At 37.9% G+C, this 14,981-nt stretch overlaps 1 protein-coding gene across 1 annotated transcript in view; it reads right to left on the reverse strand.

The window, feature by feature from the left end:
* CD109 (CD109 molecule) overlaps window positions 1–14,981 on the reverse strand; it is a 65,668-nt gene that overhangs the window by 33,672 nt on the left and 17,015 nt on the right. The window contains exons 4-10 of the mRNA XM_054279971.1: window positions 13,405–13,635; window positions 13,136–13,261; window positions 6,639–6,678; window positions 6,075–6,159; window positions 3,647–3,743; window positions 2,484–2,619; window positions 1,506–1,615 (exon numbers count right to left, since the gene is read on the reverse strand). Of these exons, the coding sequence (XP_054135946.1) occupies window positions 1,506–1,615; window positions 2,484–2,619; window positions 3,647–3,743; window positions 6,075–6,159; window positions 6,639–6,678; window positions 13,136–13,261; window positions 13,405–13,635 (825 nt within the window). The remainder of the gene's footprint in view (window positions 1–1,505; window positions 1,616–2,483; window positions 2,620–3,646; window positions 3,744–6,074; window positions 6,160–6,638; window positions 6,679–13,135; window positions 13,262–13,404; window positions 13,636–14,981) is intronic.

The following is a 14,981-nucleotide window of genomic DNA, read 5'->3' on the forward strand; positions in this document are numbered from 1 at the left end:
AAGAGTGAAAGCAAAGTAGATGGAACTGAAAGGAGACATTTTGCATTTCTGCTCTCCCAATTACTCTTCTAGTTGAAAATGTTTGTGTCTCAAGTAAATGATACATATCCTACCTACAATCTGAATACTTAATTTTATCACTTGCACTTCATCACCACAAGAAAGGGCAACCCAACATTTACATAATGTGGGAAAATGAGTCACATGAGCAGAGATGATGCTGAGTTGGATGTTTTTATGAATTCATCAAATGAGCTGAAGACTGAAACGAGGCCCAAAATTGACAGTGTGCAACATCTTCACTCCATCATACATCAATCAGCACTACAACTTAAAACCTTCATTCCCACATTCAAGCAGATTTTCATCCAGTAAAATCATTCTTATTCTGCATTATACATGACATAAAAATCAACTTTTATATTTAAAAGCACTGAACTAATGTTTCCTTTTTCTTTTTCAGCCCATAGATGTCACTACATTACCACTCCTCCTCAGCCCCTATTTCCCTGTGCTCTCTCTGAAGAATATATGCTCTTTATGTAAGATATCCACTTTTTAGTAACAGCAGCAGCTGTTCATTCCCACTTCTTTGGCAGCACAACTGAAACCTTCCTGTCTGCCAGCGGCAAGAATTGCCAGATGCTTCAGCTATCTCTCACTTAGTTCATCTTTGGAAGAGGACTAAAAAACAGGTGGATTCAAACTGAGATGCTGGCAAAGAAAATGAAAAGCACAAAAACAAAAAGCCCAAATGACCAGGCTAGCATAAAGCTACGTCTTGAGCCAATCCACTCTGGAAGAGAATATTCAGCCTAAATCACTGCTATTTAGTCACATTTCTATATAGTAAAGGCTCAAGAATTGTAAAATTCACCCCCCTTTTCAAGCAAAATGCAGTGATACAATATGCAACCTCTGCAAAATGTGGAAATACTGAGTGCAGATGAGGGACAGAATGAAGAACGTAAAATATTTATAGGGGTGGACTGCAGCTGGCATGAAAAGGACAGGACAGAAGGCAGAAGCAACACTTTCACTTGAAAGCAATGTGGTTTGATGAGTTTTAACTGAATTAAATAAAAGCTGTTTAAATATACAAATTCACTATATAAAGTATATATTTGTGTGTATGTATAGATACATATATATAGTTACTTGGATATACAAATCTATACTATAAAGAGGTTTGAAACATAATAATTAATGTGTTGTTTCAAAGCACAGTCAAAAAATCAGCTAGGGAAGATTTCTCTTCCACAAGAATGCTGATAAACTATACACAAATATATCCTGCCAAAATACAGCATTCCCTTCCACTTACCCTTTTCTAGAGCAAATGTCTCCAAGTTTAGTATTTGCTGATATGTATTGTGAAAAAAAGAGAGAATTTGAAAATAAATCTGTAAATTACACTTAAAAATCCAAGGCAATCTTTGCTATCTAAGCATAGAGGAGAAGTCACATTTGTTTACCCACAGATGATATCAAACAAATGAACTTACAGTTGCTATGAAGTTCAGAGAAGGCTTTATAACTCTAGTGTAGTCCAGAAATTCAATAAAATAGTCACTTTGCTTCGGAAATATGATGGTACTTGAATTTTGGGAGATTCCTGTTGAATAATTGTATGTGTTTAGACAACATGCATTTAACACATATTTTGCTTTAGAAGCAATACAATTTGCTGCCCATGACTTTGAAATAATTCTATCATCTTTTTCACCATTTGAACTCCTATCATTCTTCATCCTTCTAGCTCAGCATCAGTACAAAGCTGGCACATACACTGGTACTGCCTGCCACAATGCAATATAAGATATATCACACAGGGCTCCGCTCACACAGACTATGCCAGAATGATACAAGGAAGAAACTTATTAAATCCCAAATCAGTCAGCTTCACCTTGCTGGGGTTTCTACAGAAAGTCTGTAATGAAACCTAGTTTCTGGGACAGGCATACATTTTGTACATGTGATTTTTTATTTTTTTTCTTACGTGCAAGGTGCAGTGGAACATGAACTCACAAAAAACCCTCAGTTTGCAAATCAGTCCACCTAGAAGAGGCTAGACTGTGGACAAGCTAGGACCAGGAAACTCTTTCTACTAATGTGGCTTACAAACCCACAATGTCAGTAAGTTTATGATTAAAGTTAAGTTTGTAAAATTCAGGCTAATGCTAGCGATTCTTTATGCCTGCTCTTCTCATCAAAAATGATCAGTCACTGACTTCAAGCTCCTATCAGAATGTGTTTCTTGGTTATTTAATAAATCATTTAGCACAGAACTCTATTCTACTGAGTTAACAGCTGGTTAAACTATTACATTTCTAGGCAAGCAACATTCAGACAATATATTTGAATGTGGATGGTTTGAGCTGAGATCAGTGCATGATACTTTTCCCGAGCTCCAAGCTGTTGCTCAGAGCAGCAAGGCACTGTGGATTTCTGTCAGAGAGCTCCCACAGCTCCCACTCACACACCTGTGAGTGACTCGGTCACCACCGCGATCATTTCGATCGGCTCCGTGTAATCGCTGCCACCGTGGTGCCACAACTGCTCCGCATTCAAGTTTTGCAACATCAGCTTGTTACAGGTTACATTCACAGATCCATTTATCTGCAACACAGGAAAAAAATAACTGTTGAGCCAGAAAAGCCAGAAAAGGACACCTTTCTGTCTACTGTAGCTTATTTCTGGTTAAGTCCTGTAGCTCTCTCCACAACCAAGTTTTGGAGTGTGAACACCAGAAAATTATGAACACTGGCCCCTTATTTTTTTGCTGTCAGCAACCATTTTTATTAAATCCAGTAGAAGTTCACTACTTTTTTAGAGGCAACAATGCTTTAGGGAAAAAGTTACTTTTTTGTCCTAATTTCTAGAATTACCCATTGCTACATGGCTAGCACAGTCGTACCTAAGCTTTACAGGAAAATACAATGAACAAGTTACTGCCTAAGGAGAGGGGTATACTCTATTCAGTATCTGAACTTAGAGTTTCTGTAGACTAAGTGCTGCTGAAGGAACTGAAGACAGACAGGGGCTGAAGTGAGCAAACATAAAATTACAGTCACTTAATGTAGCAAAACCTTAACCTTTTTTAACAGTCCACGTCTTAAAAGTAAAATGTCTGATTTTGCAAAAAGAATGCAACCAATCTATCACCTCTTTTAAGCCTTCACGTTGTGTGTCATTTTAAATTTCATGCTTCAGGTTACAATTAGCGCAGTAGCTCAAATGTAATTGCTGGCAATTAGTAGGCAAAATGCTTTGGTTTCTACCATGCTAGAGCTCCACCCAGACACCTGAAGTGTTCTCCTCCAGCCTTGTGACACTGAGCTCAGTGTGCAGCGGCAGACACGGGGCCAGGGAGCATTCCTGAGCATGGGTCCTCAAGCACCTATGAAGCTCCTGGAAAATCTTTCTACCTGGGTCAGTTGGTACACTCCAAAATAACTTCCAGGCACAAGTAAATGGAGCACAGGTGCCAAGTGTCATTCCCAAGAAGCAGTCTGAATGTAGAAGCTTTAGGCTGGAAATTAAAGAGAGTTTAACACTCTCCAGCTTGGCACTCAGGAATGATTCCAAGCATCACTTAACCAACAACAGGACACAGACTTAAAGAAACTACTAAGAGATTACTCACCTCCATTGTTGTTGTTATATTTCTCTTGTTTGTCCAGTAAGAAACAGAAAGGCAAGTGATTGTTACAGTTCCCTTTACTGGCTTTCCATATGTGTACCTGAAACACATCAGGCAAAGTCAAACAACACACCACCCTCCAGGACTTGGGCTCCTGAAGAGCTCTCAAGGCACAAGATCCTACTAAAATCTTATTCTCTGGCCTCAGATATGGGCAGAACACATTCCTACTCCAAAACATGGAGTTTTCCATACTGAAACCAGTTTAGCAACATCAAAGCTGGAAACCTAAAACCTGGAGAAGATACACAGTGCTGTTCTTTCCACTACACAAGCTCTACAATCCTATTAAAATTATTATGGGCTGTATGATGTACAAAAGTTAACTATACTAGGCTAAACGCTGAAAGCAATTAGAAGAACAATTCTGTTCTTATTGACAGAACACTGATGTAGCATCATAACTAATATGCAGTAGAGTTAAAATGGGATGTGGGAAGTGTGTTTTGCTTACCAAATATTGCCAACCCAAAATGAGATATCTCTAGACATTTGGTCATAATTATTACTACTTATTTAGTAAACACAGTCTCAATAAATCATTGCAAACAATGTCCAGCTGTGGCAAACCTGAAAACTGTAACATACTCCCTTCTTAGCATGACAATAGCAACCTGCAGCCACTAAGCAGCAATAAAACAAAATTTTTGTATAAATGTTTCCAAGTTATACTTAAGAGAAACCACAACATTATCAGATTGAGACAGAGAAGTGAAGGAGGGGAGGAACGACACGAGGACAGACAGGACACCTAAAATCATTCTAGTCCTCAGCAGTAATACGTGTAGCTGTGGTAACTTTTAAGTACTTTAAATAATTATGCAGCCACTTAAGTAATATCAAAGCTGAAAAGCAGAAAGAAAGAAAAATCAAACAGCATAGTTACAGAAACAACTCTGATAACACTGTCTGGCATATAAACTCAGTCTAAGCAGACCTTATTATTTATTACAGTAATAAGCTGCCATTAACCTTGAAATTATACTGCCATTGAGCAGCATCCCTGTACTTAACTTGATCTAATAATACTCCAGAGAATAAAATGGGCTTTATGACATCTACAGGTCGTATAAAGAAGCATTATGTCTCTAAAAAACAGTCATCAGGAATCAAGTCATTCTCTATAAATTATTACGATGCATCAGTAAAACTTTGTCACTGCTGGGATTCAACCTCAGATGCTTCACTGGTGTCTAAGTATGAATTTATTGCAGCAAACAGGTACACTTTCAAGCACCTTATGAGTATACCAAATGAAAGGGTCCAAAATAGCCTAAGAAATCAAATATTAGCTGGCATATAATGAATTCCAAAAGCAAAGTAGAATGGGGGGACAAAAAGTAAGGAAAACGTTTTTTTAATTGCCCCTTAGGAGATTCACAGAATCATAGAATGGGTTGAGATGGAAGGGATCTTAAGGGGCATATAGTTCTAACCTCCTTGCCATGTACAGGGATGCCACCCAGTAAACCATGTTGCTCAGGGCCCCATCCAACCTGGCATTGATAGTTTATAATATCAGGTTGCGTGCACTCTACAGAAAGAAGTGCTTTCTCAAAGTCCAAACATTCAATTTAAATAGCCTGCTAAACAATGATTTCTGCATTTCACTTGTAAACTGAGTGCTTCTTCAGAAGGTATGTATTTTAAGGCATTACATAACCCACAAAAAACCCTTTATTTCAGTCTTCTTGGATGGATCTATCAGGTAGCTCTATCTGGCTCTCATCTTCAAAAATTAAATTAATTTCTGAGATTAATGCATAGTAATTTTTTGTCTAGATATTAGCTCAGCTGAAATATAAAATGTAATTTACACAGGAGTCTACACTGAAGCCTCTTCTGAATTTCTCAAGAAGTTTTCATTCTTTACCTATTTACAGCTATTGGTATTTTGATACAAGAAACCTAGGCTTGAAATCTGCAATGCTGATTTACTGGAACAAGGAAGATGTTCATAGAAGTTTGCCTTATTTTCCAAGTGGTCTAATGAAATACAGCTACTATACCTACAGACCTTAACATGGTAAATTGGAGAGTACCATAAGAGAACATAAATACCATAAGAACAAAAAAAAACCATCAAAACACATATAACAGGGAAGAAACTTAAGAAATTTTCAAGTAAGGTAGCTGAAAATGTATAGCTGTAGTCTAGAACTATATTTACCAGACCAAAAGAACTAACTAGAAGTCTGAAAATCTACTAAATCTTGTTACAACAAAATCCAGCAAGTAGAAACAGATACTAGCCAACAAATTTTGAATAGATGGGGCTTTATTAGCATTCTAATTTTTACTTTGACACTTAAAGAACCACAATAAGTTTCTTAAAGAGTGAACGTGACAACAGTATCAGCGATTTACTTACTTTGCAGAGACAACACCAGTTACATCTTCATCTCTCAAAGAGTAGTACAAGGGTGTTGTTATTAGGACATCAAATTTTGGTAAAACTAAAAAAAAAAATTACAAGAAGTATTAAATTCACAGAAGGAATATTTCTTTTTTTAAGTAACAAGGGTAGAACATGTAATTTAATAAACACTACTAGTTTCCTAAGTTTCCTAATAAAAGGTAAGATGTATTTTTAAGCCAATTGCCTGACTACGACTTTTTGTTGAAAGGAGAAAAAAGCATCATAAAAACAGCCTGCATAGAAGCCTCTAAATCAGAAATATAAAACATTTAGCTTGTTCAGCCTTTACAGAATTCATCAGCAAGCTTCCCAACCAGGTAATTTGGGATCATTAAAACTACCAAAGATAAACAGGGCAGCTGATAAGATTTGATTTTTTTGTCAGTCTCAGAGAAACCAAAGATTTGGAAATTTAACTTTCTGTGAGTATTTAAAATGTTCATGCCAGACAAGGGAAGCCAGTATAAATTAATGGAGAATCACTACTGATTTTGGTCACTACTAAATAGCACTTACCATATTCCATCACTTTAAATCTTTGATAATGAACTTGACCCTATTGAAAAAAATTCATATGAGAAAATACATACAATTGTGGTTAGATTAGTAAATTTAACATACCTTCTTGGCCAAATCCCACCCATATTCAAGTTAAACTACAATTTGACATGGTGTGATTTTAAATCATAGCTCAATCACTATCAGCTCCTCTAGAGACCAGTAGTACATATTTACAGAGCAGAAGGACACAGAAGTTCATGTGAAGCAGATTCTAAGTATTTATCATGAACAGCTTGTGCAGCTTCCAGTCTGCAGACATCTATCAATATATGCCTGGTTTCTGTACTAAAAAACTAAATACTTGAGCTAACTAGCATAAAGCTAACTAGCATAAGTAGTCACAGTCATGATAAAACATGACTGACATACCAGCACCATCTTTGCTAGCACATCTTTAATTAACTTCTACAAACAAGAGGCTCCTACACAGTCTATCTAGTGGATGAGACTATTTCAAAATCTTGTATAATCTTATGACTGTACACTTACTCAGAAGGTGGCTGCAGTTTTGTTACAGTTCACAGCCATACTTACTTCAGCAGAGACACCCTTGTGTTGTTTCTTCTTGTTTCAGCTATTTGTTACTTAAAATCAAGGAAAGAAATCAAGGAACTACATAATTTGCTGTTACTTGTGTTCTCTTCTATTTTCCTAGTTTTCTAAATTTTTTACTCATTTCCTCCAGGAGGGAAAAGAAAAATGAATACGGATAACCATTTGTCAGGTGGCATCAAGATGTGTAAGATAGGAATGACTCTTTGTAACAAGAGAGGATAAGCTGAGAACTCCTACGGTAAAAACCCTAGGAAAACCCTAGGACCAGGACCTAAAATGGAAACAATTACAAACTTTTGTTACCTGATCAACAACCTTGCAAGTTAAGCACCTCAGACCAAGCCCTTTACGTATCTGTATTTACACATCTCCTAGCAAAATACTCCCATCAAAGTAAAAATCAGATTGCTGCCAATTTGATGATCAAGGCACCGATCATCTTTATATGCCTATGTCTGAAAATATGCATGCAGAATTATCGACTTTCACAACATTTGTGCAAATCATAATATTTGCAAGACAAAATGCTACAGCTCTGACATGCATAAATCAGTCCACAATCAGATTACTATCAGGTTGTCTTAGGAACACCTCTTAGGGAAATGTCCTGAAGTGAATTCACCTCACTTCTTGCTCTCTGTACAGCTTTTACTTTCAATACTATGTACGTGATCCTTGCCATAAAGCAAAACCTGAACAAAATGTTACCCCAGACAGCACACTTAAAAAGCATCTCCCTTGAATATGAAATATTGTTTCCCATCATCTTAGAAGTAAAAATAAAATTTTTAAAACTACAATTAAAAACTAAGATAACTGTAAGTAGTAGAAAACAGATTGCAGTACTAGTACTACAGAGGCTAGTACTCCTGGCTGCATCTTCTCTAAAATGACAAGCTTTGTGACAGAAATCAAGTCGTGCTTGATAGCTCAGGGAAAGGCAAAGACCCTACTTGGTCATCCTGATGATGTGAATACCAAGCCAGATTTTCCACTAACACATTTTTTAGCCAAGCTGGTCTGAAGTAAAACAAGTAACAACACTTCAACCACTCAATCATTTTAGTTCATTAGGGCAAGGCTGTCTCTCTGGCAAATATTGTTCAAATATACTGTTGTGGAAGTTGTTAAACCAGTTTCCAGGAACAGTAGCTTTTGAGACAAGCAGTTAGTCAGTTAATTATATATGTACAACCCAAGAGAGATTTTTAGAGGTTTTCTTTAGGACAGGAAAACAACACCACGCCTATTCCATTTTTCCCAGAGCAGCTTCATTCTAGTACAGGTTTTGTTTTCCATGCCTTCTCCTGCTTCTTAGCTACACTCACCCTTCCAGACTAACAACATTTTGCTCTAAATCAGCATTTCTTAAACTGCAGAACACCTACTGCATTCTGTGCCAATCGCCCAGAGTAAGAAAATTGTGCCAAAAAGAGATCCAAAGAGGTGTTCTGGGATGATGAGGATGAGCCTTTCTGCAGGGAAGCCTTAGATGCTGTGTATCCTGACATCCAAGAATCCCTAACTACAGTCTAGATTCTGCTCTGCTGTGCTGAACTCTCCTGTTTTAATTCATTGGGTCTGATCCAATGAAACTGAGGTCACAGGAGCCATTCCCCACAGATTTTTTTTCTTCTTTGGCAACTGAAAGTCCCTGAAATCAATCTCATCTGTGTCCATTTTCTTATTTGTTTCTGACATTGACATGCATTGCTGTTAGAGCATGGGGAAAGACTCTGGGTGTGGTCCAGGGCTTTGCCCTGGAAAAGCACAGCGCTGGCACTAGCAGCATTCCTGAGCTACCTCATTGTCCCACAGGCCCTGTCAGGAGCACTCTTCCACCTTGGCTCTGAAGCTCAATAAAACAGATTTTTGTCTAGACAGAACTAACAGAAGCACTTCATGATCACTTCCATGCTTTGTTTGCACATGCAAGAAACAAACCCCAAAATGAAATTCTATTCAAATTCAATAGCACAGTCTCCAAAAACCAGTCAGCATCCCACCAGTGTCACCACTATTTACACAAGCAGATCCTGATTGAATATTTGTGCACATTTTCAAACTACTGAATACTCAGGCAATGCCAAAGGCTTTATGTACAGTCTGATTTTGAAGAAGTGTGACACATTTTTTAAGCAATTATATATACAACATTAAACTTAACGCATCAAATGTGAAATCCATAACTAATCTAGCATAAAACATGACAAAATTTGCTGTGGATACACTGCAACATGTATTAAACCTCAAAAGCTAAAAAATTCAACCTGTATAGTATATAATCATTCCCAGTTGATTCTGAAAGTTTGTTTTATAGCTGAAGCTTTAAAAAAAATGTAATACTCTTAAAAATATTTTGGAAAGCCCTTGTTGCACCTGAAACATTACTACTCTTCGATATTTGATCATAAATTTATACATAACAACTTCCATAAATTAGATTACAAAATGCCATTTAACTAGAAAAAACTTCTGGTTAGAGGTGCATGCTACAAAAACTCAGCAACTGGAAGTCTTTCAGCAACAGGAAATATAAGATATCCAACTAAAATACAAGGTAGAGGCTTGGAAACCAGACCATAATTACTCTGTCTTGAGTTTTCCTGGAACAGCTGTACTAACACCTGAACTTTTATTAAAAATACTACAGGATGTTTAACAGCAGCAAGCAGCCAAAACCTGATTTAAAACAGAATTCAGAGGAAGCACTTCCAAAAATCAAGACTCGGTACACTTGGAAACTGATCTGTAATCAAGAGAAGGGAAACGTTATTTAATCACTTAACAATTCTTTAAAGACAAGAGGCAAACTGAGAAAGAAAGGCTGGCTATTTAACTAGAAAGCCCAAGTCATGGCATCAGGATAGCTAAGTCATGCATAGATCAGCCTGGGTTTGCCATATGAAGATGTTCCTAAAGCCTCAACAGATCCATTAGCTGGCTGGATGCCATGCAGGGCCAGAGCTGGCAGTACTAGTTAAGGAGAGGAAGACATATCTGTTTTATACTAAGCTTTCCTTAGCAGTAATTGCAAGTTCTCAGTGGCCTCTCTTATCAGGAAGAGCTGGCGGATCTACGCGACTTTATACATGACATAATAAAACTACATCTCCCTTGAACAGGAGAACTGCTGCAGAAGAGAATGGAATACCCAGTTAATAGCTAGGAATATCCACGAGGAGGGATCCAGTCGCTCAGCAGCTTTCACTGAACACCCACTAAATCTCCACAATATCACCAACACAACTCCATGTTCAAATGCAATCCCATCCCATATGATCTTGTATTTCACAGCATAAACTCCCTTGCAACCAAGAGAATAAAGTAGAGTTTCCCATTAGGAAAGTTCTTTTCCTTTATTCTGCAAGGTGTCTTGCAGGTTTCAATAATCTGATGGTTGGCATACTTTCAGAAAAATAAGTCTGTGAGACAACACACTAGGCAGACCTAATCCAATAGTGTGAATACTGCAGTAGTCACTTAATGTATCATGCATATGATGCCCTTAGCCAACGAAGATATGCTGGCACTGCTGTAGAAATAATGCATATTGCTTTGTCATTATGTCAATGTGGAATTTGAAAATTAAAGCAGAGCAAGTTAAAGAAAAAAGGGCCTGAAAGTAAACATAACTATTTCTGTGTGGGACTTGGGGTTGCTATTCTATTCCCAAAGGATAAGCACTGTAAGAATAGCCTTTTTTTCTGGACACTGAGGTCTAAAACCTTTTTTTTTTCCTGAAGTATAATATACACTTCTTTTTTTCCCCTATCTTAATTTTCAGTTCAAAGAGTTTAAATGTCAAAAGGAACCATTTAGCCTGATCTCCTTTTAACACAAGTTTGGTACCTTTGTATTCAGCTGCTCCAGCAATCTGTGTTGTCAGAATGCATTTTCCAAAAAGACAACCATGAAATAATAGAGAATGCCTAGGGATCTGCGTCAACCAGGGTAACCAGGAGTGACACTGTGTCTTGAGCTGACACCTAAGGCCTTTTTACTACCAGTTCTCAATGGAGTGTGCCGAGAATTTGTCCAGACCCTTTTAATCCCAAGTTTTGAGTATTCACAATAACTGCCAGTGCTGTGCTCTGCAGTTCAGTTATGATGTCTCAGTCATTTTGAAATCACTCTTCACCTCCTCTACCTGATGCCCTTTAGCTATATGTTGAAACAGACAGAAACAAAACATTCTCTATTTACTTTCTCCTTGTTACTCATGACTTGAGAGACACTCTCACTCTGACATATATTTTCCAAGATCATTAACCTTCTATAGCATGGCTAAAATTTAGAATACCATCAACTACACTCTACTAATGTTTCACTTCACTTGTCTCACAGCTGTTTCATTACCCCAGATGAATTTACAAGGCATGTTTCTTTCAACTTCACAATTTTTTTTTCTCTTCGGTTTTATTTCAGGAGGGAGTGGCACTCATTCAGATCCTGAAAATAGCTGCCACAACCCCTTCATCAATTATCTCCTAATTTCAGCATTTCTCAAGCTTTTGCAGAAAGCCCAAGCCACATTTCACAAACACTTTTTTGCTTGGCATATGAGCTGTTGAAGGAGCCCACCACTGCCACCAGGCTTTGTCTCCATGTCTGAGCCATGCTTGCCCCAGTGCTGAGAAGCACCTACAATAGCTGTGAGTGGGGATGGCTTCTCAGCTGGATCAGTGATCTGGTCTGGTCTAGGCCAAGAAAAACACACAGATGCTTTTCAGTTTGGGTCACTTCCCCACTGCACTTTACATCTCAGCCTGACTACAGCTGCTTTAGCATGACTGAGAAGCCACTGAATAGTAGGCAGGAGATGGGAAGGAGTGGCAGAGCACAGGGAGGAGCACAGGAACAACTTCATACATTTTTCCCATCACAGACAACAGCAACAACTCCACACCCACATGACAAAGCGTTTGAAAAATCCAGTCCTGACACTCACTTGAGCACCACCCTCACATGCCTGAGACTATAGAGATCTATCAAACATATAACTGGTACTGGTAAATGTTACTCCTGAGTAATAAATGATCATGTGAGTTTTTCCCCTTTCTACCCATCATCTCCCTCATTATGTAACATTAACCAGTCCTGTTTATACTTGCTAAATGTCTCTGAAGAGCCACTGCAAGCCAAATAGGAAATGCAGTTCCCAAATTATAGGTATTAAAAAGCAGGCTGAATAACCCTGACACACAGAGTTTTGAACAGCTAAACCTCCAGCTATTTTTGAAACATGTTCCATGGTGTATGAGGAGTGTAACAGCTTGAAGGACTGGCCTGAGAGAGCTACTTCCAATAGCAACATGCAACACAGACTCTTCCAGTTTTGTTTTGCAATCATCCTGTATTACTAGTCATCCTTTCTATTTTACAAAGTTATTTTTTCCTCAGTAACTCATCAGTCACTGTGAGTTGCTGTAACACGCCTAAAACTAGGCAAAGATCTGTAAATAGTCTTGGTTCCTCAACCCTTTAGACATTGACTGGCTGCACAGCGTGATACAACAAATTTCTGTGTATTTGCTTGCAAAATAAATGTAGGAGCATTTCACCTAAAAAGGAAAAAAACTCTACTCCATGATATCTTTCTTTTATATTAATATTACAACTCCTCACTCTTTTAATATCATTTTTATCCTGGAATCAAAACACAGGCCTTAGGATAAAGTATGTATGTGGGGTTTTGTATTCTTCCCCAAAAAACCATGTACTATTGAAAATCTTGTGAGGTTTGCATAGCATCTTGCCCAATCTTTGACACGAGGAAAGGATTTGCTCATCTCATGATCCATGTTTATAACTGGTTTCAGCAACGTAAACACAATTTTATACACATCTAGCAGAAGAAATAAATCTCTCTGATATTTAGCAATGTTAATACTCACATTCACTTCCACCTCTATGGACCAGTCTCCTAGTGGAGGGTTCATTGACAACTGAAATTTTTTGGAAACCACACCCAAATCACCCTCCTCCATCAACCACTGCTGAATCAATTTCTTCCGAGGGTCCTAGGAGAAAAGCCAAGCTGCATGTTAAATGTGAGTGGTCTTGCTGGCAAGATTTAGGCAGCAATTCATACCACCTATATTTGTCACAAATTCAGAACATGTGACACAATCTAACATCTAACCGCGTTCCTGTGGATACTTACTCGGATATATATATTCAGAGACACCTGGTAAGGTTTGAGATCAGGATAGACAGTGACAATCCTGAAGAGCACATCCTGTCCTGGCTTATACATGGATTTATCAGTCTGGATGAACACAGAGGTGCTCTTTGACATGTACATCAGGCTGGTACGGTTAGAGAAGATGTGCCGGCCATCAGCACGGCCCTCCACCAGTAACTCATAATTCCCAGAAGCACTGTTCAGAGGCAGCTTAAAAAGAAATAGTGACACTCTGTTAGGTATCCAAAATATTCCTGAAAACACTATTATTTAAAAAACATTTTACATAAAAGACTAATATATACCTGAACTTGTCAACTTATGTAAATTTTCAAAAAGAGAAAGGGGATTTTATTCACTACTTTAATGTATTATTTCAACAATTACCAGAAAATGTCTTACCAGAAGCACAACAACACATTTCCATCTAATTTTAAGTAGCAATCAGGTTTTCAAGAATATAAGTATCAATGCATTTATATGCAATTCACAGTCTTATACATGCACAGATTGTCCTCTCTTTTTAAGTTATTTAGAAATTTCTTTGGTTTGATATAATGGGCTAATATTTTTCTTCATCATTTTTTGCTATGAAATTTTCCAAAAATAAAATATCTAAAGAAAGTATGTGTAAGCAAGATGAGCAAGACAGTAAGAGAACTTTGCACTTATTTTTTTACAGTCTTTAGCTTTATGTCCTATGGGGTAGAAAAATCAAATACAGAATTTGTTTTTCATAAAGTGAGGTACTGCTTTTCAATAGCAACCTCACTGATTTTGTCTCATTTCATTTTCATAATTAATAATTACAGCACGTACCATGACTCATTTAGAAAGTAAAATAATTATTCTTCCAAAAATATTAGGAAATAAAGGAATATAAAATTTATATGGTTAACTTTTTTTGGATAGACATTGAAAGCTCCTTCAGTGCTGGCAGAAGACAGATATCACTGGCAAGGAAATTTAGACCACGTAAGGTCAGAGTAATCATGCACAGACTTCTTCTCCTTCTCTCTCTCTGTGTCTTTCCAGTGCACAGAGGAAATCTAGAGCTCATAATTCAGATGCATCACTTCATTTCCTAAAGTCAGCTGGGAGGAATCCCAGTCACAGGGGTTGAAAGGCCTAAAGCAGAGATGCTGCAGCACACTGGAATTTTACTTGAGCAGAGCCTTCACAGACAGCCAGCGACCCCAGGGACATCCCAGCCCAGATGCTGCTTCTGTCCCACCAGAATGGCTCTTTGAGGAAGGGGAAGGGCTTTAACACAGCACACAGCTCATTCCAACAAGCAGCCCTGCTGAAAAGCTTAAGAGTCACATGCTTCTGTTTGGAGTTGAAACTGTAAATCTGGAGCAAAACCTCTGAAGTTAAGACAACTAAAGGCAGGCTTGCATTTTGCAGCATAACATATGGAACTGAAGCACTCCTCCTGCAGTGTAATGAAAATTACAGCTGTTAACTCAGCAGGCACAGCACTTCAAAAGCATCCTACCAAGTGCTATAAAGAAAGGCTGTGCTGCTGTCAAAGCTCATTTTAACAGCACACACTG

Source organism: Melozone crissalis, unplaced genomic scaffold (genome assembly GCF_028551555.1).
Source record: "Melozone crissalis strain CALT ecotype California unplaced genomic scaffold, PUWL_Pcris_2 ptg000027l_1, whole genome shotgun sequence".
NCBI classification, from domain to species: domain Eukaryota; kingdom Metazoa; phylum Chordata; class Aves; order Passeriformes; family Passerellidae; genus Melozone; species Melozone crissalis.